Raw genomic sequence first — 27,301 nt, forward strand, 5'->3', positions numbered from 1 at the left:
GGTTGCGTCTGTTCGCGTCCCTGTGCTGCGTGGTCCCTCTCTGCCGCTTCACCTGGGGTGTGTTTCACCTGACGGCCAGACGAGGAGGCCAAATGTCCCCTTTTATTCTGTTTCCTGTTTGTCATTTCCTGTTTTATTCTTGAAAGTTCTGCTCTCATGTGTGTTTTCACAATCAAAGATGTCTCGGGCGTGTCAGGTTATTGCTTAGTTCACTGTTGCCAGTTTTTCCGGTCGTTCTCTTCATCAGTGGATTGTTTTCTGTGTTTTATCTACATTGGACTGGATTTTATTTCCTCTTGTGGACTCCTCAGTTGTTGTCATGTATTAAATCATTTCCTCTGAACAGTTTCTGCCTTCTCCTGAGTCTGTTGATTATTGAGTTTGAAATATGACATGATTATCTTATGTGTCTGGTACTTTTGTTCTGATACGTAATGAAGATAGTGTAACTGAAATGGCCTGACAAGTGCACGACCTCCTCAGCCTCTCGGTTTGTTTTGTCTTGGCACATTTCGACGAGGTCGTGCGTTGAGGGCCAATAATGTATGATGTCACTTAGCTTGTGTTCGATTACCAATCAGCAACAGCTTGTGTTAGATAAGGACAAACAGGTGACTTCATGGTTATTTTTCAGATGATGATGACTAAATTTGTAGGAAATCACATCACTTGGTCACTGCGGCGGCCTTCACATGACAAACCCGTATTAAAATCAGACAGACATCTGCTCTCTGGAATCCATCATTTACAGACATTTCCACTCACCGCATATTTACATTGTCGAGATCGGACTCCGTACTGGAAGCGGCACTGTTCGTCTGCGTCGTAAGCCTGACCCGGCGCTGTGGTGGGGTACACAAACTCCTGCTTGGGGGGGATGTTGTTGAGACAAGAGCCCATTCCTGAGCTACAGCACAGCAACGGGATGAGAACAAGGGGTGAGCTTGAACAATAACTGGCAATATTTTGAGAGTTGTGTGTCATCGCAGGTATAACTGAATCATTCTTGGACAAGCTGACATGAATGAATCATCTGTGCTTAAACAGCTTTACATGTTAGAGGAATGAACAGACAATTTTTATTAACTTGTAGTAGTGAAAGTGCCTGCTGTCTAGATCCATCTGCAATTTGACCATAAAAATGTTCTACAGACATCCAAGTGATTTATTTTTGGCCAACCCCTAATTACCCAATTATTTGTGGTGTTGCAGATATCTGATAGGCTGACTCACTCCAGGAAGCTGGTGATGTAATCCCGGCTGCAGGACGACCAGATGAATGGGTTTGTCTTCATGGTGATGTGGTCAGCCATCAGCTTGGCTGTCTCCTGGGTGCGGGGCCCACAGGCGTTACCCATACCATCATGGTTCATCCCAAACCTTAAGCCCATGACAACAACAGTGAGAACAGTTTGATGTCGTGTGGCTGGAAATGCAGCGGAGATGCGGACAGTGGAAAAGAGATTAATGTGGGGAGGGGAGACACTGAAGAACAGACGTGAATTAAGAGATTATTGTCCAAAAACAGACATCCTAAATGTATCATACTCAGGCCTTAAAAAGGGACATTCTGGTATTTTTCAGCATGGCCTTTAAAGGGATGACATATTTTTGTAGGCCAACCCAAAAGCAAACACCATCATCGGGTCCTTCAACCAACAGCTAATGGTACTTTTATTCTGGATTTCGGATTATTGCCGAAAATGAGCACTGTGGCAAACAAACGCTTGGGAGACGTGCATGTTTTGTTTTGCATCCCCATCATCACAAATGAATAGCACTTCTAGGATTTTTGACACCAAAAAAAAAAACAAAAAAACAAGCACAAAACTAATGTTAGGCTACGAACAAGTGACACTGCAGATGCAGGGCTCCAACGTCATCAAAACTACACTACGCATCTCTGTCTTTGGCGTGGTGAAGTTTAATGTCAGTTATGACCTCTGATGGTCGTTTAGCCGCAGTCTCTAACACATAAAGCCACACGAGCATTTCAAAATTCTCGAGTGCAGGATTTACTGATGTAGTTCACGCTGTAGAACAGAACCCTGCAATATCTTGACTTTATTTCGGGGATTTGACCAAAAACTCATTCTGAAATCCTATTGACTTTGTGACAAGGCAACACAAAATTCAACAATGCTAAATGGTTTCCACGTTATCGGACACATTCTGTATGAAATAGGCACATTTTACAATGGATTTGGTTCAAAATGATCACCGGAATTATTGGAATCCATTCTATTCCAACATTAAGCGACTACACTTGAGCTAACAACTACAAAACGGTGTAATTCAATGATTTCTAGTGAATGTGTAGTTGAAATCAGTCATAAGGACACGTCTCCTGCAGACTAAACCCTTTACTGTCCATCACTGACGGATCTGTTGGAAAAATCCTGCTGTAAAGCTAAATTTGAACGGCCTGTTCACCAGATTAAATGAAGTTACCATTATGTACATCTTGTTTTCATTCAATAGGTATTTATTTAGCCACAAAATTAAATCCCCCCATTAAAACATGTGACGTTAAAGGATTTGTAGTGTGTTTACAGAAAACAGATTGATGAGTGATAAATAATGACAAAAACAAGTCATTGTTTACGACTGTTTAGGAAACGACAAGTGACGCTCAGGGAGCGTGTGTGTGTGTGTGTGTGTGTGTGTGTGTGTGTGTGTGTGTGTGTGTGTGCGCGCCTGAGTGCGCGTGCTTGGGTTTTTGTGTTCAAAGATGTCTGACTTTCCTGGAGATTTTGCTAGCAGGGCATAATTCACTCTACGGTTGAATATTCCAACCAGCAGCAAATTAAAACTTAAGTATCAGCTCATGTTTTTGGTTGGCTTTGTGTTAAAATGCTAAAGTTACAAAAGATGAAGCAACCAATGGAAAGGGTTTGAACATTTAATTCAAACAAGAAACAGAACATTTAATAGATCATTTGCACATTTGTGTGTGTGTGTGTGTGTGTGTGTATACATGCACGGATGCAATCTGTGGTAATGAAATATGAATGAACCCACTTTTGAGGACATAAACCAGATTTAAGGCAAAACTTCACCCCAAAAAGGGAGTTTTGCCTTTCAAGTATTCACATATAGAGGTCTTGAGCGAATGAAGATGTATCCTCCCCTCCTGCATCACATCTTTGTGACTCCAGAATGCAGAAAGCACCAGCCACTTGAGCCGCTTGAAGCTAATGGCGATTGAAGGTAAAAAAAAACCCACAGCAAAACTGCCCAGAAATGTCAGTTTACACAGTTTCAAGTGCATTGTGTGGTATAATCCATGTCGTCTTTATTTAGCCATGTGCTCAGTAGGCTTACGCTCAGCCGCGCTCGTTCATGATAGCGTCAGCGGGCGTGTTGTCGTGTGTCTATATCACTTTAGGATCAGTTAAGTAGGGACAAAGCCACATGGCAAAAATCTGATTTATAAATCAACAGTTAAGATTAAGGTAAGCGGTGGTTAGGGTTAAATTGCAAAATGGATATGCGTGCGTGCGTGCGTGTGTGTGTGTGTGTGTGTGTGTGTGTGTGTGTGTGTTACTGTGTTACTCACGTGTGTCCAATTTCGTGGGCGATAGTGAAAGCTGTTCCAAGGCCAATGTCCTCATTGATGCTGCAGCTTCTCTCTGGCTCACACATCCCTCCTACAGGAGCCAGACCTGACACACACACACACACACACACACACACACACACACACACACACACACACTTGAATACACTCTTGGACCATCACAGACAATAATGCATCGATTCAATCTTCAGAAGCTTTGCTAATAACCACCTAATTTAAGTATGAGTTGTAATACACAGTAGTCAAACACGTTTCATTAAATTTATCAAATGTGTGAGTGGAGAGTTCAGAACCTTCCTCATTGGAGCTTTAACTAAGATGACTAAGACAGCATCTACTCAAATACATTGACAAACACACTGTCCAAGGACAAATCTGTCAAAGCTTTTTTTTATTTACGTGTGTGTATCCCTGTGAGTACAAGACTATTGACACTGATAGGACATCATCGCAAACTAGGTACTTTTATGGACAGCCCTTCACTTTAGACAGGAGTGTAACATGGATGTTGGTGGGTTCAAGGATTCGATTTTCAAGTTTAGAATCCAATAAAGTGTAGGTGTGTGTGAGAGTTACCGAGGGTTTCACAGGGCTTGTTTTTTTGGATGCAGATGTCGTACCTGAAGAGAGTCAGAAAAAAAAAGAAAAAAAAACATTCAGGAACACACACAAACATACACACACGCACACTATGGACAGACAGTGAATGCAGAGTGACATCGTTGTCAAAGGACAATAGCAGGAAATCACAGACGGTCACTGCAGTGTCATCTGTCTGGGCAGCTTCCACCCTCTGCTTGATAAATACCGTCGCACAATCAAACTGTTCGCACAAAAAAAAAACGCGACCACAACTTCATCCTAAAAAAACAAAACAAAACAAAAAACAAACAAACAAGCTGGATGTGACTTCTAACCTCCTGCAGCACGAGCTTCAGCACATTCTGTTGGAAAGAATAGGAAAATATTTGTGGCAGCTCGCGTTCAACATGACAACACTGTGGTTGTGTTGTTTGCTGTTTCACATTCCTGAGTCAGTAGCATCAGTGTTTTATCTGTTTAACATGTTTTCCTGCAGCAGTATCACGAACAGAACGTTCATTTAGAGAAACCGAGACAAAGCTGCCAGATTCAGCAGCAGCTTTGCTTTAAATTTTGTCTCCCCATCCTCTCTCTGGGATGATTTTTTTTCTTTATTTTAATAAATAAATGAATAAATCTGTCATTGTCTCTTATTCCATCCTCATATTTCTCTACATTTTTCACTCCAGATGCTGAGCCAGGCAGAGCAGCCCCAGCTATCAACACCCCAGACGGGACAAGATACAGCCCAGCTCTCTTGGACTTGGCTTGGTCTGGAAATGCATTAAGTCGGGACAGAGGAAACACTGTTTTTAAACTAAAAACACAAAAACAAGCAAGGACAGAAGAGATTTACTGCATTCGGCGCCATTTATTGTGACGACTTGTGTTTCTGACCTGGTGATGAGCACAGCGGTGTCGTGGTGAGCGATGCCGTTGTCGGGGATGGCGTTCCCGTAGCTGCTCCGGTGCTGGATGGATTTCTGCCATTTACAGAAGCTGTCTAAGGACTTGCCTGCGTGGTGATTGATCTCTAATGTTGGCTGGTGGAGAGACAAGAGAGGAAATATCTGCTGAGAGGCAAACTAGGAAAACAAAACTATTTATTTAAATATTAAAAACAAGAGAAAAGCAATTTTTTTTTAACAAATAAACTGAAAACAGACACTGATTTATGAACAAGCCCAATCAACAATAATATCCCAACAATCCAGCCACAGACTTCCTGAACTGCCTTGTCTTGTATAACTTATATCCATTTAACAGTTTGACAAAGACAGCCTTGAAAATAAGGCATAAAATCTTCTCTCCACTGCAGCTAATTTGGATGCAGGATTAGCGTGAGGGCACTTTCTAGTATCGTGTGCGTGCAGAGAGGAGAAGGAGCAGAGGGAGGGCTCTGTTAGCCGCAGCTGGCTACAACTTGTAACCCAGGAATCCATGTGGTGACATAACTAGTAATTGTCTCATCCCACAGTCCCTCATTTCTGGGCCGGAGTTTCCTTTCCAGGGGCAGCGTGCCTTTTTCAGACCTGGAAACCAGCAACAGAACCACAGACTTCTTTCAATCCTGCCCCGACCTGAGCCCCAACTGTCCGAGCAGAAAGAATAACAGTTCTAATACTGTCTAATGATCCTAACATTTATTTCTTCATGGAGCTAATTTTTAGGCCGTACGAAGAGTATGAATCATAACTGTTCCCTAATAGGACCGCTACACAGGAAACCTCAAAACCGCACTGTAATGATACTTTAATTCGGCATCTGTCAGATCACTAGAAGGTCAGTGTTACCGTGCATCCTGCCGCACCGTCTCTCCACATGCTGTTAATGGCAGGCTAATAAGGTCAGCTACCTGCTACACTCATCTCCTGAGCTATGCAGCGTCTGGAATTCTCACTCTGTGTCCTTTATTACTTCCATTCGTGCACTTAAATCAAAAATTGGTAATACAATACAGTAAAGGGTGCATTAACGATGAGTTAGTTAACGCTTAGTTAAGTGTAAGTTCACTAATAGGGCAGGTATTCATTTACCAGTTGAGAAACTTTAGCTGTTTACAGCAAGGATAGATGAAAAGGCTGGGAGATGTGGGGTTGGGTTATGAGGTTTGGGTGAGGAAGTAGCTAAAGGATACATGTTCCTCACTTTAAGGGTCACAAAGAGCATTAATAAAGGGTTTTAACTGATGCTTAAGTAATGCTAATTTAGCGCAGTATAACTACAAATTTACTAACTGTTCTTAATGAGCCTTTATTCTGAGGTAAAAGATGATGGGGCTGACTTTGGTGGTAAACCTGGGTTTAAACATCTATTTTAATGAAGAGGGTTTAGATTTTCTTTTTAAACTCAAAATGTGACGAGCTTTTGGAGGCGCTGCTCATTGCGTAACAGCAGGCAGGACGGTCACAAAGTGGCTTTGTCTGACAGGTACAAAACTCCCCTCATTCCTCCACTTTGCCACCTTTCCTCCTCTATTGGTCTTTTCCTCGTCTCCTTACATCCTCCTCTTTCATGGCTGCGGCGACTCAAAGGCACACTCATACACTCAGACTCCACCGGGACCAGTAGAGGAAAAGACATTCGAGCCAATAATTTGACACAAACAAGGAGCTGATGGATGATAGTCAGGGGAGAGTTTTGAGTTGCCTGGATGGAGAAATAATGAGGAGGACTGATGGGGGAGAGAGTGTTTTCAAAAGAGACCCCAATCTTTTTCCTGTTCTTACACTAACTTTGTCATTTCCTCTCCGTCTCTCTGACTGGAATTGCAAATCAAGTGTAAAATTTAGAATAACGGGGCTGAAATATTATAAAGCATAACTGTTTTACACGGAAAGCACAGGCTCAGTGGGCCTGAGAGTGAAATAACCGATCAATCCAAAAACCTGTGGAGCAGAAGACAGGAGGAGGAGGGATGATGAAGGGGAGTGAAGGAGTTACGAGGAGAGAGGAGAGAGAAATGTGTTTCACAAAGAGCCGGGATGACCGGAGAAGTGGTGTTAAGATGACAAGTGGAAGCCTGGATTTGAGGAGTGAAGGAAAGGATAAAGGAGTAAAAAGGAAAAGAGGTGTGACATGAAACCTGATGTGAAATGTGAGGAGAGGAGAGGAGGTTATTTACCTGGTCCTCCATCAGCAGAATGAGTCGCGTCACCACAATATTGACTGCATTCCCCAGGCTAGAATCCTGGAACAGTTTGGCAACCTGACCTCCAGGGAAACAAGAAAAGACCAGTCTTAAAAACAGCTGATACACCAGTCAAGCCCAGTGAACTGAGACTGAGCAAAAAACAGAGCAGGTCAGTAAGTGATGTGAATGTGAAATCCACAGCTTCCTTTAATGGAGGGAAGTGACATCACTGCGCCACACATAACTTTACCAGCCACAGTTTTTTTGAGTTATCATCTTATTCACTGGTTTACTTGATTAATTCGCAAACTTCTAAACACCACCATCACTGGCTGGAGTTTATTAAAATAATTTAAAGTCAAGTGCTGTTTAAAAAAGTACAATCTAATTACTTAGTTTAATCCATCTCAATTATATCACAAGTCTATAGTTAATGAATATCTAGATATTGTTGACCACTTTTAGTTGCTGTATTGGTCTTTATTTATTTCCTGTTTTATTATTTTTCAAGTTTCTTCTTCTGCAGAATGACAGACCAGATGATCAAGAGGAAACTGTGGGGTCAAGTGTGGTGTAATTAAGTTCCTTAACAAGGTATGACAGAAGGTTGAAGTCCAAAATGGTGGAGGATGCTGCACACGGATGATACGATGGAATGAGCAATTTGCTTTTTTATGTTTTGCCAGTGAAAGTTCTTCCAGTTTCTGTTTCATTCTCTTTTTCGCTGTCTGCTCCACTCATATGTGCCTCAGGTTTGTCTAGTTATTGATTGGTTCTCTGTGTATTCATAGTCTAGTCGTTTCCTTCTTCAGTTGCCAGCTCTGTTCCCCTGGTTCGTGTTTGGATATTCCCGGGTTACACTTCTGGATTTCGTTGATTGGACTTGCTGGTTTGTGATTCCTTTTTTGGACTCTGTGTGTTTCTTGGTTGTTATTCCTTTTTGAATTTGCTGGTTTGGACTTGGGTTTTTCATTCAGTGAGGCTTCTGTTTTCCCTTGTTTTAATAAATACTTCTGAACTGCTCCTGCCTGGCCTTGAATTTGGGTTCAGTTTCCCTCCTGGGTTTTGCACATTCACGACAGAAGCAGAAGAAGAAGAAGATGAAGCCAACTCACATTAGATACACACATTTGTACAAATCTGGTCTCGCTGTTGATTTCAACTGTTGCTGCCTGGACCTGCAGTTCACCCGCCGGGTGGAAGGAGAGCTTTGACTTGCCGGTCACCTCTAGCTGTCATTTCACACCGATTTATTTTGAAAAAGATGGGAAAATCCATCACACGACCCCTGCAGCTATGGTGCAACTTAGTCACTCAGCAACAAACCTGCTTTCAGTTCTGGCCCAATCAGCCTAACCAAAAAAGAGGAATCTACTGCACATACAAATTTGTACTAACAGGAAATTTCCTAGAAAAGCCCAGTTTTATGAATGGATGAAACACTTGCATGTGAAGAGACGATGATTCAAGAAGATTTTCTAAGATTTTCCTGTTCATGCATGAATGCAGTGTCCACTTACAACCAAATTAATCCTCCATACTGAACTGATGGAAAGTCTGGATTTATTCACATGGTAACAGCAAAGAAGTGACCATCCTTGTGTCTAAGACAGACTGGTGCATCTTACCAGGGCTGTAAAGGTATCAGTGCAAGTGCGGATGATTAAAAATAAAAGCACCGGCAGTAATAAAAATACCACTAGGAGCACTGGGGCTGCGTTCAGACACTTGTCATTACTCGTGTCAACTGTAATTTGGCCTACTTTGCTCCAAACCCCTGAAGACACACTGTTGGTTTCTGAAAGGGTCCGTATACGACCTGCAACAATAGCCGCCCAACAACCCTTCATTACATACATTCCAAATGTGTGTGTATGCATAGGTTTAAGTGATTAACTGTGTGTGAAGTCATTCCGAGTGACAGAAATAGTGCCGGTGATGACATACAAAGTGAGCCTGTCTGCCCGACACATGTAACCTCCTCTCGTACAAATAAATAAGCTCCACACATTTGGTTTTCTTTCCGTCTTAAATTATTCAGGTATATGAATCTGAAATTTCCTTTTATTTGAACTTCTCCCTTACACATCAGTGTAGAAATACGACAGTGTTCTAAACTTGGACATTTCTTTCCAAATGAGTGTTCAAATTCCCTGAAATCTTTCTACGTTGATGTTTCTTGCGATGCCAAGAAGGCAAACCGCGATTGCTGGATCGCTGCTATGCAAAAATAACACATCTTCACCACATCCTCTCAGTCTGATTCTGCTTCAACATGAAACTTGGCAGACACATCCTTTGTGTTGTGAAACTTACAATATTCATGACAGCCAGGATGTACTGCTCGATGTCCCTGCGACCGTGGTACCCCACCATCATCTTGTCAGCTACCACCAGTGTCTCCACGTAGCGCTCCCAGCTTACCGAGCGCTTCAGCGGCAGCTGGCCACGGCCAACGTGATGAGGGGGTGTCTTCAGTGTCCGCTGCCACCATGATGAGCCCTTCATAGGCTTCTCATCTAAGGAAGAAGAGGTACATTTGTTGAACTCGTATATTTCAAATCCAAGAGTCACTGCAGTTGCTCTTAAAAAAGCGACTAGATTGATGCCTGAAAACACTTTCCGTGAATAGTAGTAAGTTATTTTCAACTTTTGTTTTGTCATAATACGAACATACTTTTGCTCTTTTCCAGCTACGCCCTGTAACACAGACTCAGTCACAACTGGGAACAACCGCAGTTCTCTGCTGCTGCTGGCTGCTACGCAAATCAGTCTGCGGCACTTTACTCGTCCAGTCTGGACCTCACAGCTGCTCCTAAAAAGACCAGAATATCTCCCGTGCTTACCAATGACTCCACAAGATTGGCCCTTGTACTGATGGCGGAGCGATGACCGCTTGTAAACCACATGGGGGCGCCCTTCTGCTCGGTCCCCCCTCGCTGTCCTGGTCTGGTTATCTGGTGAGACAAGGGGTTCAATCAGGTACTCCTCTCCCCCTGCAACAATCACCCCCTGCTGCAGAGAGACATGCGTAGAATAGAGCAGAACAGAATAACCATCATGATACAAATATTACAGACTAGTTCATATTAGACACAGCACTGTTGATCAGGCAGCATCACAAAATTTGCAAGGTGTCGAATACACATTCAATTCCCGGCAAAAACCTTCTTCTTCTGCAATAACTCACAAACAGTCTTGGTAAAATCTGTGTCATCATGCTGCAACAACCCTTCTCTCTCTTTGTCAGGTATGTCAACAACAGACCACTTCAGCTGATCCAGAATGCGGCTGCCAAAGTTGTAACTACAACCAAAAAAAGCGCAGCAGTTAACTACAGTTCTCAGATCTCCTCCTGGCAACTGGTTTCTGGAAGAATCCACTTCAAAACTCTACTACTTGTCCATAAATCAGTGAATGGTTTAGGTCTGGAATACTTCTCTGATCCCCTGACCCAAAGTGAACCTCCTGGGTCAGCTCAGATCTCCATTACTGGTTGTTCCCAGGGTTAAAACTTAAGTTGGTAGGTTTTAGTTTGCCTGCCAACCTGTGGAACGAGATGCCTTGAGATGAGAAACTTTCTTTATTGTTTTCCTCTGTATAATCTTGTGATTTAAAAAATCACTTTCTCTGTGCTGGAAAATTTGTTATACATGAATTTTGCCAATGTAACTGCCAATACCAAGCACCAGTGACTGCTGTGTTGTTTTCCCAAATGTATTTAGGTAATCTAATGATATTTCCCTAAATCCCACTGTTGTTTTTATTTTTTCCCAGTCAGGACCACTTCTATCCAAAAAGGAAACTTTCATTTGGCGGTATTTCTCTGTTTTGGGACATCCCTGCCATTCTCTCTTTCTCACTCTCTCTTATGTATATATACGTATACACACACACACACACACACACACACACACACACACACACACACACACACACATATGTATATATATATACATATATATGTGTATATGTATATTATATATACACATAAACATACATATACACACTCACACACACATATATACACACACACATATATATGTATATATGTGTGTATGTATGTATATATATATACACACACACATATATATGTATATATGTGTGTATGTATGTATATATATATACACATACACACATGTATATGTATATGTGTGTATGTATGTATATATATATATATATATATATATATATATACACACACACACACACACATAAACATACATATGCACACACACACACATAATATATATTTATATATATTATGTGTGAGTGTGTGTATATGCATGTTTATATGTATATACAGTATGTATATGTGTGTAAATATACAGTATATACACACATATATACATATTGTGACGGTTCCCTGTAGTATGTTATATTTATAGTATCCGATATTGTATTTATAGTATATTATAGTAAATGGTGGTTATAGTATTTAATGTGGGTCTGGTGTAGTATTTTATATATTATATTTGGGTTAAGTTTGTTACCGTGGTTGATTTGCTTTGGTTTCTTTCTTTCGGTTAATTTGCTTTGCCCTAATCCGTCCTCTTTTCTTTTGCCCAATAGGACTGGGGAGCAGAGCTCAGGAAATGAGATGATTGAGTCAATCGGCCAAGTGTGGGCACCTGGGCCCGGGTGTCCACACCCACTATAAAAGCCTCTCTTCTCAGTCCTTTCCCGAGTTCAGTTCAGTTCAGTTCAGTGCAGTGCGGTGCTGTGCGGTGCGGTGCGGTGCGGTGCAGTTCCGTTCAGTTCTCCTTTCTCCCCTCCACTATGCCTGGTTTTGTTTAACACATCCAGCATGCACACATACTTCACACATGCACACACGCATTACACTACTGATTTGCTGACTCTCACACCTCACCTTCGTTCTTGTTTGATTTAATGTTCGATTGATTAACTTTTTTGATTACTTAATAAATTTAAGTTTATTTGAATACTGTGTCTCCCCTGTTTTTGTTATGTGCTGGCAACCCTAGGCCAGTGCATGACAATATATATAAAAAGAGAGAGCGAGAGAGAGAGAGAGAGAGATTAAGTCAGGTACGGTGCGTAAAGGTGGGGCTGGGTTGCAAGACAGTAGACTGAATGAAGCAGCTTAAACAAGGTGATTTGTATAAGCGGTGCACGAGAGTTTAAGGGACGGAGTCAGAGGAGGTCATCTGAATGAAGGGAAGGATGCCACTGAGTCATCAGCTGAAGTGAGCTGGCGTGGAACAGCTGATACAGCAGGGATGAGGACACCGTCACTGACAGGACAATCTGAAGGGTAACACAATCATTGGAATGCGTTGGTTTGTTAGCACACTATCTCAGCAAGAAATGGACACATTTTTACGATTTTTTTTAAAGGGAGGTTAATATTACAAGCAACGATTACTTTTGGTGGCAACTTGGATTAAACTGTACATCCTTGGTCTTGACAACTTGATGACACTAGCAGAATATAGCGATTAACTTTCACGTTTATTGGTGGTGGATTCAGGTGGTAGCAAATGCAGACTAATAGAATGGAATAGAATTCAATAAAATTTAAAGCCTTTAATATCATTGTACAACCAGTGTAAGAGATTTGGAGAGCTTCTCCTGATCAGTGCATTAAAAGAAATAAATAACTCATAAAATAAAAGAAGAGAGCTAAGGGCAGTTTCATCCTCGTGCACTGCCATCTTGCAATCCAGGATTAACTGGAGTATATTAGTGATTAAAATAAACCCCAGAATAAGCTTAAGAGTCGGGGGGGATGTACAAAAGTCAGAGCCCCGAGGACTGAGGGCTGAGGGCTGGATGGAGAGGAGGGACTGCTCAAGAGGACGGCCCTGAAACAATGAAGAGTATAAATGGAATAGCACTGCGTCATTGGCAGTATTTTCTTCTCTACTGGTGGTACATGGAGGCTGAATGCTGTCTCCTTCTTTTATGAAACTTACAAAGATACTGATTTGAATATTTGGACTGAAACCTGTCGACTTAATGAATCTGTTCTGGCACCATCCGACATGGAGCAAAGACAGAAACAGTGAGGAATAAAAGAAAGACACAGAAATACAGCGAACTCTGATCGCGCATACCTCCACCGAGGGGATATGACATCATCAGATCTGAATCTAGTTAAGGATCAGTTCCACACTCTCACTAATTGTTCCTCAACCGAACTTCTATCTTTTTACCAAATCTCATCCATCACCTTTTGATGTTCCCTGCCAACCAACACACCGACACTGGCGATCACGAGAGCTTCTTCATGACCTCCTTCATTCAGAGCATTGACTGGTGAACTTGATAGACAGTTGGTTAAAGAGACAATGATGTTCCACATGTTGTCATTATTGCACGAGTGCAAATGAAGGTCTAGTATCATGTGGCCGTGTGACAAAAATGCACTTAACATCTTATAACTGAGCGATGCGACTCAAATCATCGAATCATTCTGTGGTCACTCTGAACACTGTCCCACTCACACAAGAGGTCACACACCCACATAACACACTCAGACAAACACACGTGAGCGCATGAAGTAACTAACACTTTGATTCCGCTCAGATGTGTCGGCCCCAGTGAGAGCGAGTGTCTCCCTTCGACTCGCCGCGGCAGATTTCAAAGAGCATCTAATCCTATAATAAAGTTAGTGATGCTCCCTTGGACACACCAGCCGCTCGCTGTTGAATGTGTTCATGCTGGTCTGACCAACAGTAATTACATGTGCGGCTTATTAACGCTTTGTGAACACATCTAATCCTCAGCTGTGTATACAAGTGTTATTGTGGGGTCTGCTGTTTGTAGAGAGAGGATACATAGATACACTGTGCCATGGCTGCAGGACACGGCTTTCAGCCAGACAAAATGATGCACCTCAATTCAGAATAGCCAGCCGAGTGATTCAGAGGGGGGGACCAACTGGTCTCTAACTTGTGGCATCAACAAGTGGATGGAAGTACTCTGTTGTCGTGAGAATGGGAAGCAGATGAAATGGAATTCATGCTTTACAAAGTGGAAAACAAACCATACTGAAATATCCAGGAGGTTAAAATCTGAATTCTGCCTTCATTATCCTGCCTGGTTGACGACAGCTTGAGTTAATGATCCCTGACATTCCCAGACTGCCCAAAAACTGTTTTGAGTCAATTGGACTTTCTTGATTCATTCAAAATCCACAGTCTTTGAAACTTAAAAACCTAAACAAAACCAGTAGGATTGGTGGATTTGGGCCATTTAGGCAGAAAACTTAACTACCTACACGCTGCTGCTTTAGTGTCATCATGCGCCTGAGATTTCACAATTACTAGCCTCCATTCATCCAAGTGTCATGAGTGGAGGTGGAGCCCTCGTACTCAATCTTAGTCATTTCTTTGCCAAGTGCCCCCTCCACCAAACATTTCCTTCGTCTGCCCTCTTATTAAAGCAGCACTGCTCCCTCCTTCCACCTACCTGGTCATTTCCTGTGTCCCTCATGTCCTCAAATCATGTCAACAGACAAAGGCCTTTTGCCTCGGCTACACAGCTCAAAACAAAAACTGCTTATATTTGTTGCCTCTGCCAAGGAGGGACACTGGTCTCACTGTTAGCAGGATATCTCAAAAATGATTGAATGGGTCTTGATGAGATTTGATGGATGGATGATAATCGCAGATCCTGGATCCTGAAGACTAGGCAGGTCCGTTGGCAGGATACGGCTTTGAGCAGTATTTTTCTGATCAATTTCAATCAGATTCCTTGAGTCTCTGCACCAGGAGATGGGATGGGGTTACATTCAAGATCAGGAATGCAGAAGACCTAATTCTAATAGCTGACAGGGAAATTTATGAAGAGATTTTGATGAAACTATGTTCATGGTCTATAAAGAGCATGTTAAGTAGTAGTGGTAGTAATTCCTTGGCAGAGGTACACATTCTCTGAGTGCTGTCTAGTTATTTTTAGAAATCTCTTCTTGTACTGCCTTGCAGTACTACAAATACCACGAGGGAAAAGTGTGAACCTATTGGTACCACAGCGGTTGATTTGACCAGTTTTGGGGGACTTTTATGATTTGATGAAACATGAATAACTTGACTTTCCATTCCTGAGCCAGCAATGCTGCTGCTAACCTCAATCAGAGCATCAGTGGTGGACGTTTCAGGCTTACCAGGCCGTTACAGTTGCTGAGGGCCACTTTGCTAGAGTGCGGCTGGTCTTGGAGGTGTCCCGCATAATGACAATGAGGAGAGTAAGGGTGGCTCCAGGCTAACCGGCCCCTCTTCCAGTACTCCACCCTGAACTGGCGGGAGAGCAGGCCACCCTGCAGCGTCAGGTTCAGCAGGAAGTTGTTGCGTGACGTGGACAGCTGGTAGAAGAGCTATGAGATCGGGAAAGTAGAGTCTGGTTTATAAATGTTTTAGCTTCCGAGTGGGCTTTACAATTGTGCAGAAATATAAGAGAAAAAGAAGAGTAAAATCATGAAAGAAATAATTAAAAAAAAAAAGCATAATACAGAGCCTGGAGGCTTTTCTTCAGTGCTACGTCTTCCTCTTCGGTGGTGTTGAGATGTTGTTTTGTCTAGCGTCTCACCATCAGGTCCTACACGTACTGGAATTGCAATCTCATACTGGCCTAGGCTGGATAGGAAGGCAACTAGAAAGGGAGACATGAAGGAGGCACAAAACTAAAATCAGTTTAATCGACTCTAATTAAAAACATTTGAGGATTTGCTTCTTATTGACAGAGGAACCCAGTTGGCAAAGAAAAAAATGAACTTGCAGACTTTTTTTGGCCCATTGCTGACAAGACAAATCCACTCCAAGTGCCCCCCCCCCCCCCCCGCCCCACATGAGGCCAAGTGGATGTTGCCATGGTTACTGTGAAACTGTATACTTCCTGTCTGTCCCAGTCTGTACCGGGGCCTGGTGGAGATTTATTGTCCAAACATACAACTCTAAATAGCCGGCATAAGCTAACGAACAGGTGAAAGGTCACAAGCAAATGAGGCCAGTTTTCTTCAAACCTTTGGCCTCAGCTCCTCCAGAAGCAGCCTCCTCACACACAGAGAAAATACACAGAGATCAGAGCTCCCTGGTACAGACCTGGAGAGCTCTTTACCAGGAAAAACCCCTCTGTAGGTGAGGGATACATCTGGCTTGAATACACAACAAGCCCAATTATAGATGCTGCCCTCAAAAGAGCTCATGAGGCTGTACTGTGTTTCTAACATGGTTAGCTGAACACAAAGTATGCTCAAGTGGATAAAACTGAACTGAATAATTGCTGAAATTGTTTTAATCATGATTTTAAGAGCCAATTCTTAATTGCTTTTTTTTCCCGCCCACCAAATAGTCAGAGAAAAATGACTTTAGCTTTTGCCTAGTGTTTACAAGATGCTAAGCTATGTGCAGCAGCTAATTGCTAACACTCAAATCAGAGCTTTTGTTAAGGTTGCCATTATTGAAGACTATTTTTCAGTTAATCAAAAAGTCCAAAAACATTACAAAGTTGAGAAAGCAGTTGTTAAAAAGCTTCAAACCTGATCTTGACATTCCTCGTTACATCATCCATAAAAGTAATAAATAGAACTGTAGTTTATTGTTTTCTATGCAGCACTTTTAATTTCTTTCATTGTTTTAGCTTTAACTGGGAAAAAAAAGACCCAAGAACTGACAAAGACAAAGAATAAGTTTAATTGCACTGGCCCCATTTTTGGTTTTTTTTGTTGCATACATCTGTACACTAGATACAATATAAAACATTTCACTTGCGGAATCATGATATCACACCAGTGGGATATTAATGCGAATGCTGCAAATTTTGGAACCAAATCCCCAAGGGTTTTGTTCCACAAACCTCCTCAAAAGTACGACTTCCTTCAAATCCCAGAGCCGTTTCCCAACATCACATGAACCCTGGTAGGCGCTATTACCATAACATTTAAATCACAGGAAAAACTCCTGGAGCGAATGAAGGGAGGGTGTTTATTAAGTAGGTCTAACGAACCTCCAGGGAAGAAATTAATGAGACCTCACACAGAATGAACTCCACACTAATGACAAACAGCAAAACAAATTAGTTACTTTGAAGTGAAGCCTTGAGAGAAAAAAAATTAGCAATGAACTCTCCTCCTAACATGTCTTTACTGTTTTAATTACTCGAGTAAATGCGTGAAAAAGACAAGGTTAGAGCAGAGAGGGAGAGAAAAGAGAAGAAAGGCACCACCAGATTAGTCAGTGATTCATGTGCATGCGTAACCAACACAAGTCAAACCACCGTTTTAAGGTTGTTGTACACTTGTGCGTCAGGTGTTTGAGGACCCAACGCCACAGTGAGCATTGATGCACTGGAGTGGCTTTGAGGCCACTATGTTGTTTCTTTCTGTACATGAAACAAAGAAATCTTTGACTAATAAAATGTTAAACAAGTTTCATTTACTCCATAACCGGGGAGATGGAGTGAAAATCGACGTGTGGAACAAAGCAGAGGAGTCACAACTGTGGCAGACGGCGTCGATACAACGCGCAGTTACATTTGATGCATGAGCACAAGCTGTTCTTTAGACCCAAATGGATGCAATTCGCATTCAAGTTCACGCCCCATCTCCTCGGTGCAGCTGCTGACATCAAAGTTTTCGGATGGAGAGATGCTACAGTTAAGCAACAACCTACAAACGTCTCCGCGGCAATAAATGTCTCACTTCTCTTTTTACTGCACAAATGTGAAACACATACAAAGAAAGAGCAGAACCAGAGCTTTGTAACTAGCTGTTGGCTCATTAGTTTATGATTCACAGGCTCTAAAAGTCACCACAATGCAGGAAATTGAGTCTTAATCACTAATATTTTCCTGGTGGAAGACTCCTAAAACTCCAACTAGAGAAGTGGCTTGACCGGGTCTGCTTTTCCCGCTGTATTTCCTGGCCTTGCTGATTTTCCCAGTCCAGCTTTGTCTGCCACAGAAAGCCTGTCTGTTACAATTCAGTTAGCATTTAAGACACTGTAACTGTAACATTTAATCACTTTTTTAAATTCATAAACTCACCTTCAAATACAAAAAAAGGCTTTTAAAACAACTAGAGAAGATGCCAAAAGCAAAGTTAACGAGTATTAGATCAGTGCTGATAGCTGCTGTAGCAACAGATACGCCCCAGCTGTTGGAGCATAAGGCTTTCATGCATACAGCAGTGTTTTTGTTATTGTTTACTGTGAAACCACACTATATACCACCATGTCTCATACATTCAGACATGTTTATCTACTACAAGACATTTACAGACATGTTTAAACATTGCTAGTTGCATTTCTTGTCATGTTCATAAATCAAACTTTATCCAAACTTCTTGACCATGTCACAACAGACGGACCCAAGAAACACAAAGTAGTCTGGTTTAAATGACCTGAATGAGCAAAGCTTTTACACATGTTAAGAAGGCAACGCCACATACATCCCATCCTGCACCAGTTGGTCCTCATCTGCCTGCCATTTTCCCCTGACGCTCTTCATCCCGCGACAGTAAACTCAAACACATTTCTTGCAAACTTCAGAACATCAAAAAGTTGACATCAAAGGCAAGTACAAACAGGAATTAACAGTGGAAATGCGTTTGCTAAATTTAACACCAGACATCCCCTCGTCAACTCAATTATAAACCTATCCACCCATGAAGACGGCATCACCCTGGCTTCTGTTATCAGCAGTGGAAGGAAATCCTCTGGATGGAAAAGCATCCCTCCCTCCATGGCAGCCCCCTCAGCACCTCAGGCCAAAAGCTGCTATTGAAACAACTGTCACAAGTGGGAGACTCTATTGTGATCCGCTATAAACGACAAGAGTGAGAAATGTGGGGTGGGGGGTTCTGAGCTTTCGACATTCATCCGCTTAAAGGTTGCAGAAGACAATCGGAAACAGCTGGTTCCCAAAACAGCTTCACAAAAGCTGAAGACGAGTGCTGTGGCCAGTAACTCTCAGGGGTGTCCGCTGGATGTAGCACGCTCATCCGATCACACATTAAAATGTCACAGCCCACAAAATCCATCACATGCAAGGGAGGATTTGTAAAAATCAATAATCCAATATGGCTGCCACAGGTCATTAGCAATAGCAACCAAAAATAATAGGAATCCAGCGTGAACCATATTGAAAATGCATCAACTGTTTGAAATTCAGCTTGAGAGACGTGTTGATTTATTTCCTTTTTCAGTGATTTATTATATTTTCTTTCTTGGAGGCTGTAATTTGTGGTGCTGACAGCAACAGCTCTCTCAAACGGACTCAGTAAAAACCCAACATTATATTATCCAATGAATATTCTCATTATGGGAGGATTTATTGCAGCGCTGTTGTACAATGCTTCCTCTCTCTCTCTCTCTCTTTGCTCTATCGGTGTAGATGTGGTTCGAGGTTATGTGTACTTAGGCTGGTGGTGATGATGGATCGCCTCAAGGACGCGAAGTAGTTTAGAAAAAAGGTTACTCCGGCTGAGTCTGGGCTTTGATTGGCAATGGAGCAAACATTACAGCTGTTACCGTGTTGCCAGTTACATCTATTCAGAGGGAGGGACAAGTCTATTTATGTGAATTTATTTTCCTTCAAATTTTGGGTGAAACTGAAAAGATTGAGCTGGAGGTAACTCGTGGGTACAAGTCTTTTTACTTCCTCTCTGTTCAAGTCGTGCAGTCAGAATCAGTTGTTTCACTCCAAATCACGTTAAAATAGCAGGGCACTCTTCTAACTCTCAAATTCACAGATTTGAAAACACCGGCATTGAACGCATCAGCAGAGCCCCGCTGCCACTCGGACAAACTACATAATGCAGCTTTAAGATGTCAGCAGTGCGTTTCCGCTGCCGATGATCCCGATCAACTGGTTCAGTGGATATTTCACACTGGAGGTCTGAGGCGCTGTTTCTTTCCTTCGACAACCACAACCAAAGTAATTAAATTGCTGCTTTACACCAGAGTCCCGTCACAACTGAATACTTAAAATGATGAGAAAATAGTTCACAGACTCAAACGACTCCTTTTCGTGATGCCAGCGTCCTCCCACGAGACGGCAAGCAAACAACTTTTAAAATGATTGTTTTATAAAATGGGGTTTGGACTCCAGCTATGGTAAGTTTGACATGGCGTAACTCTTAAGTTTTAACTTACGTTCATTGTCAGGTGACATGATCAGCGAGCTTGAGTTAGAAAAAGTTGGTGACCACCAGTGTGTATAATATTTGAATATTGTGATCGTAGAAATCAGAGTTTCTTGCTTTGTTAGTGGAGCAGGAGAACGCTAAAAATGCTTCAGAAGCCCAAAGCTCTATCTGCAGCCTGTGTGAATATTAGTCCTCTCATCTCTCCATGTACATAAACACACAGACACTAACAAAATATACAGCGCACAGCTGGACAGCAAGTGACCTGGCAAGACAGGAGAGACACTTCTATGATTCTAGCCTTTTTCCCATTATTTCATTTGCTGTTGTAAGAGTTTTAATCAAAAATGACTTAAAGGAGTTATCATGTGTGTTAAGATATCAGCCAAGGCTGGACGGATGTCAAGTCCAAAGGAGAGATGGAGAGGAACAGAGAGGGGGAGTGGGAAACATTTATATGAAGAAAACCCCATTTGTTCTGTTGGTGAGTAAAAGACAAGTGAGACACGTGCTTTTTTGAGTATAGAACAAACCAAAATCAGATCACAAGTCAGTTAAATAAAGCATCACGTTAAGTCCGTCAAGTAGGCAGTATGACGCACTCCGACACAGCTGCTCTTCTTACAAAGCATAAATGTACTCAGATGCAAACAGCGAAGCTACACACCTCCGCCAAGATACAGAATATACACGATATCGTGAAAGTCTGTTCATGCATTGTCTTTCCAACTGGCAAAAACAGACACAGAACTTTATCCGTATCACTTCCCAGAGGTTAATACTTTTGTCTCAGATTAAAATCCATGGCCTCAACAAATTTCATCGTCATTATGTTAATAAATAAATAACTTTTCTGATATGATGAAGACGATATCCAGAAGCTGACACTTCACCCGTTCACCAACTGGTCTCAAGGAACTGGATCATTCTATACGTTTTTGAGATTTCTTGCTGATGAACAAGCAAACAAACAGACACCCACCAGGATCACGTGACTGATGATTAGAGCAGCTTTGACAACTAAACTGAACGCAGCGAAGAAGGGAAGAACCGTGATACAATTGGAGTGGTGTCTTTCAGCAGAGTGGAACTCCACTGGAGACAGATAGGCGTGAGGGGTCAGAGGTCGCGTTTAGGAAATACACAATCACAGCCTTGTTCTGGGTTACGGCGCACCGACACTCAGGGAATTTATATCTTTGCTTCCAGGGGATTTCAGATTTATTTAGCCTCAGCGTGCATGCGAGAGGGACATGGAAAGCCAGTGGTGAGAGATGGCGGTGGTGGGGTGCCACAAAAACATGATGTGTGGAAGCAGAGTTCAAGTTTAGCAGGCCAGACCACAGCTGCCTCTGACCTAAAATATCTGATTACCTTACATATGAATTAGAAACGGAATAATAAAATAATTATAGTGTACTGGATCGGGTCAGGATGGTGATCTTTAAGTTACAATAAATCTATAATCATTAATTAAATGGATATTAAATGTCTGTCTTTGAGGATTTCTTTTTTAGCCAAATCAAAAGCAGATTTCAGATCATGAAGCCAAGACAGACAATAAACCAGAGACCACAACATATAGAGACTTTAGAGAATCAAGCACGTCCCTTTAATAGCGTGTTCAAACCAAATCTCTGAACCTCACTCTGTCTCTTTTTGAAACTCTCTGACATGGAATAAAAAGAAAAAAAAACAGTCTGATAATTTGGTGGGAGGCTATAATTGTAGAATAATGCAGAGTTATACGACATGTTAGGATGCTAAAACATTTATCTTTGTTTTTTTTGCCTACACCCGAATTATTCCCACAAATTTTGTTCTCGGGATGCATTCGACTTTACTGAAGGGAATAAAACTCTCGGTGCAGGCGAGCCTGTTTATTCAAAAGATACATTTCTACCTGCGGTCCTAACTACCACTTGGGGTGTTCACACACTTACAGCGGGTTCGTGCTAATCCTAGTTCCCAGAAAGTCTTCTCCTTGGTTCCGTTTGTTTTCACACAGAGAAAAATTGGACCAAACAGATAAAATCATGATAGTTCAACAAGTCCATTTTTTTTGGGGGGGGGGGGGGGTGAAGCTAAAACAGTTTACCTGTGGGAATGTGCTGCAGTGCATCATATAATAGACACCATTCTTGCAATACACTGTTTGGCCACACTTGCATCAACCTTCCTGTATCCTGCTCTCTTAAAACAACCGCGGTCGAGGGTGGTGGATGGTTCCCACAAACACCAGACCGGCCAGCTGGAGACGAGTGTTTGCAACTACATGTTTCTCATTTCCAACCACACGTCAACAATCTCCCAGCAACTGCAGCTTTCATATCTGCAATGTCAAAACCCTTTCATGATAGATTGAATGAAGTAACAGTGCAGTACTTGAGGTCTGGTTCGTGAAATGGACACAGCTAACACTGGTAAATCATCGTTGAATGCTCTGGATTACAGGCAGCATTTACATCACAGTTACCTCCGCTCACCTTGTGACTGAGCAAACGCATCTCTGTGACCTCCCACGACCTCAGTGGCAGCCATGACGACGATGACAGTGCAGACCAAACCAGTCCTCCAGAGCGCTTCCATGGTTACTACAGTAGTAGCTATAGTAACAGAATTCAGTGCAGTGGTCCCCGGGCCTCTGTCCCAACATGTCTCCAGCCCTCTCGGATGCCCCCTCGCCTAGCAGTGGGACAGCTCAGCGCTCTGGTGGGCCATGGCTTCAGGAAGAGTGGACCGGTCAGACAGACATAGCAGCCTCTACAGTGTCTGTGTCAGCGGGTGAGGGTGGTGGAACCTCAGAGAAGGCCTCATAGACGTGGAAAAGGCCTGGAAGGATTTGCAAATGGGTTGAGCAGGTAAGGTAGGTATGGATTCGTCCCCGTAGCCCTGCAGAAGAGAAATTGTTCAGTGACTATGTGAGGAAAAGCAGAGACAGGAGTGAAAGGGAGGGAAAAGACAAATTTAGGCTTCATCTCAAAGAAAAGGGAGGGACAAGGGAGATATAGGCAAACCCAGACTGAGAGAGAGAGAGAGAGAGAGAGAGAGAGAGAGTGAGCGAGCGAGCAAGGGAGCATGAGATCCCACTGACCCATGCAGTTAACAGTCTGCCCAGTCCTTATTCAGCATCCAGTGAAGGACCGCCCAGCCCTGCATTGTTCTTTCAGCTAATCAATCTTGGCTTTGGCAAAGGGCAAACACCCTGTCTTTCACTCTGATGACCAGAGACAACAGCGGGTCCCAACCTGGGGCCCCTGAGGCCTCTCTCTTTAAGCTGCCTGCCCACCGGAAAAAGTTCAAACACAAAGGAAGCCATTGATCTTGTAAAAAGCTGTGCTTAATGCCCAAACAGGGCTTGAAGTGGGTATTATGTCAGAGATCCGGGGGCAAAATGAGCCAATTTGAGAGGAGCAGCAGGTTGCCATCACCGCTAGGCTGGCTGACTGTGGTGGTTGGCTGTATGGCTGAGTGACTTGCTGGCTGGCTGCCTGACTGCAGCTCGCTAATTGGCTCACATGCTGGTGAGCAGACTGATGTTATGAGTGTTTACATCTGAGAAAAAGGCTAAAGTCCCCATAATAATAATAACAACTTTGTTAAGCACCTGTCGACAAAGTTACAATGTGCCCTGCCGTAAAAAAGCGATATAAATTCATCAATATTGGATAAAATTACAATGAAAAAACAATTTCAACACATGATTATTTATAAGGGGCTGCACGGTGGTGCAGTGGTCAGCACTGTGGCCTCACAGCAAGAAGGTTCCGGGTTCGAGTCCCGGCTCGGGCACGGGATCTTTCTGTGTGGAGTTTGCATGTTCTCCCCGTGTCTGCGTGGGTTCTCTCTGGTACTCTGGCTTCCTCCCACAGTCCAAAAACATGCAATTGGGGACGAGGCTGATTGATACTCTAAATTGACCGTAGGTGTGAATGTGAGTGTGGATGGTTGTTCGTCTCTGTATGTTGGCCCTGCGATGGACTGGCGACCTGTCCAGGGTGAACCCCGCCTCTTGCCCGTTGACGCTGGGATAGGCTCCAGCCCCCCCGCGACCCTTAATGTGTAGGAATAAGCGGAAGATGACGATGGATGGATGGATTATTTATAAGATTAAGATTATATATAAAAGAATCATATTGCCTGTTTGACTTTTTGCATTTCTCAGTTGATTCAATTGCTCTTTAAATTAACAGATGAATGACAAACACTCCCTTCTGGATTACAGACAAAATTGCCATTTTTGAGATATGGGTGATAATGAGACGTCTCCTTTAGAATCACTCCATCCATCCATCCATTTTCTACTGCTTATCCTGTTGAGGTCGTGGGGGGGTGGGGGGGGCTGTAACCTATCCCAGCAGCCTTCGGGTGAGAGCCAGGGTTCACCCTGGACAGGTTAAAATCATTCCATTCAATAAAACTTTTGACCGCACAGTTCCGCATTTCATTGAAGAACAAAATCTAGGACACATCCAGGTTTGTTTTTTTCCCCCAGGACGTACAGTTGTGTGTCATCAGCGTAGAATTTCACAATGCCAGTTTTTTTTCTCAGTCAATTGTTATTTCTCCGCACCAGAAGTAGCAGGGACAATGTTGTCCTTTCTTTTAACTCCTATGTAGAATAAAGAGGCCAGAGGAAGATCACTTGAAAAAGTTCAGACTGATGGAAATCTCAGATTAAAATCTTGGCGATTGAATTTCCAAACTGCTAACTTGACTGGTTTCAAAATAAAGCACAAGTTTATTGTTTTAAATAATTACCACTATCCAGCTCCCTTTTTTAGACCAACATTAGTTCGTCTGGGTTGTAACAACAATGCTTCCTCAGACCCACAGAACCCATTATAACAACAGTCCCATTTTCATGGGTGCCCTTTTCTTGGACTTGCTACTCTGTGTTTCCTGGCTTTGGATTGCAGTGTCAGCTAAAAACCAAACCCTTGCTATTCTCCTCACTCCCAGAAAAGTCTGCCCACCCAGTTTACTCCTGTCGCTGCACCCCCCACCACCAACACCCCCAACTTCAGAGCCGTCTGGGGAGAGAAGAGCGAGCGGAGACGCCACACTGGCCCAGATGGCTGGCCGGTAACCAACTGCAGCCAAAGGTAATCGGAAGCAGATGGGAAACCTTTTGGTGACGAGAGCAAGGGGAACAAGTTGCCTCCTGAAAAGAGGAAAAAAAAAAAAAACGACCGCAGAGCCCGCGGGGAATGAAAGAGAGACAGCAGAGCGTAAGCCGTTCAAGCCAGCTGGGAGAGCCATTCTAGAGTGTTAATACCCTGAACGGGGTGTGGAGGAATGGCTGTGTGTCGATGTGAAAAGAGCCCTAATGTGCCTCTCATTTCAAACAGTACAGTAACTTGCCTCAAAAACACTGAGGGGTCTTTGTACTGGTGCTGCTTCCATCATACATGGAACAACTGAAAGTTTTTCTCTCTTCCCCTCCCTCAGGCTTTCTCCCAGTCATTTCCTGCACAAGCCAAACTCCCCTCCATTTTCATTACTTATGCTCCCGCTCTCGATTTATTGTGGGGTTATTAAACTTGCAGCTTGATATCAAGTGCTTTTCATTACCCCTAACTCTCTTCTTGTTTATTTTAAACAAGAACAAGAGGGAAAAATCAGACCCCACAATGATGTCCCTTGGTGCTTTTTAAGTAAAGCTGCTTAAAAAGATTTGTGGGTAGCCTTTAAAAGTTCCCCACAAAAACATGCACTCGCTGCTTTCTCTGTAAAATACAGCTCCTTTATAAACCAACGCTGTCCTGCAGAGGTGATGGTGCTGTACATCTTGTGCAAACCTTCCCCTCTAGGTTGTATCACTTTTGCAAAACACAAAACGTATGTTGGTCAGCAGGCCAAGTGAACACATACGGTGACTCTCCACTCTGTGTTTTGCTTGGATGAAAACATCTGACAAGCTAGTAATATCGAACATATAGGCGCCATCTCGGCCAAGAGAGAATATGCACTGATCCGCAGACAGGCCGCGCAATTTCCAACGCTATCACAATTTGCAAAAAAGGAAAGAAGAAGGGGAGAAGAAAGGGGTGGTTGTTACGGCAAGAAAGAGAGAAAAGTTGGACCACTCGGGATAATTGGGTGGGAATTTAAGGGTGGGCCAATCTGCAATGTAATGATGGCGGCGGACCCAGAAACATTTTGACACTTTTTTTTTCGGCTATTGAGCTGATGCTGTTCATGCGTCGTCAGGGATGTACAGTCAGTGAGGATTTTAATGTTTGTTTTTTTTGTTACACTGGATCTAACTATGCAGTCCTTGTCTCTAACTGTTGCCAGGGAGAGTGGAGCTATCAGAAAACTAACAGACTAATCAAAGCCATATGACCTGCTCAAGAGTAAAGTCTGTGTGCAGCAAACAGATGCTAAGTGTCCCTCAGTTTAGCTGCAAGCCCCCCCCATACACACACACACACACACACACACTCACACACACACGCGCACACACACATCACTTTGATCAGAGAGTGGCCCATGAATCAGCTTTAAATTCAGTTTATTATTTCATTAAAATGGCAGTGCAGCTTCCCTTCCCTAATAAGACCGTGAGGCTCTGAGATCAAATGGTCCGTAAGAATGTCACAAGTCAGATGCAGCGTTTCAGAACGCTTCAGCAGCAATTATTCCTGCCTTGAAAAAGTTCTCCACGTGAAAAAGTGATCGAAATAAAACAAAGCATTCAGGGGGATCTATCTCAGACTAAACTCGTGTTCGCTCTGTCTGGTGTAAAGACAGAGAAAAGAGAGGCGGGCATTCCTTTCTCGGTTTCCTCAAATAAACAGTGTGCAGATGAAAAGTGGGAACATAAACAGGCCGGAGAACCTCCGATGTTCTCCCCTCACTCTGAAAATGGGCTCCTTAAGTCTGAAACAATATT

The 27,301-nt window shown here is 42.8% G+C and overlaps 1 protein-coding gene across 3 annotated transcripts in view; it reads right to left on the reverse strand.

Annotated features, from left to right (window-relative positions):
- The window catches only part of adamts10 (ADAM metallopeptidase with thrombospondin type 1 motif, 10), a 54,321-nt gene that overhangs the window by 24,674 nt on the left and 2,346 nt on the right, over positions 1–27,301 (reverse strand). For 2 of the 3 annotated variants that reach the window (XM_086225432.1, XM_086225431.1), the window contains exons 2-12: positions 22,890–23,295; positions 15,772–15,911; positions 15,427–15,636; positions 10,142–10,310; positions 9,612–9,814; positions 7,287–7,370; positions 5,060–5,205; positions 4,157–4,200; positions 3,560–3,665; positions 1,234–1,380; positions 766–907 (exon numbers count right to left, since the gene is read on the reverse strand). In XM_086225432.1, coding sequence (XP_086081558.1) covers positions 766–907; positions 1,234–1,380; positions 3,560–3,665; positions 4,157–4,200; positions 5,060–5,205; positions 7,287–7,370; positions 9,612–9,814; positions 10,142–10,310; positions 15,427–15,636; positions 15,772–15,911; positions 22,890–22,992 — 1,494 coding nt within the window. In that variant the 5' untranslated portion in view covers positions 22,993–23,295. Of the gene's footprint in view, positions 1–765; positions 908–1,233; positions 1,381–3,559; positions 3,666–4,156; positions 4,201–5,059; positions 5,206–7,286; positions 7,371–9,611; positions 9,815–10,141; positions 10,311–15,426; positions 15,637–15,771; positions 15,912–22,889; positions 23,296–27,301 lie in introns of those variants that run through there. The other variant, XM_086225433.1, reaches the window with a different exon arrangement.

The sequence above is a fragment of the Aulostomus chinensis genome, chromosome 14 (genome assembly GCF_037954235.1).
Source record: "Aulostomus chinensis isolate RoL2024-O1b breed Wild chromosome 14, RoL_Achi_v1.0, whole genome shotgun sequence".
NCBI lineage: Eukaryota > Metazoa > Chordata > Actinopteri > Syngnathiformes > Aulostomidae > Aulostomus > Aulostomus chinensis.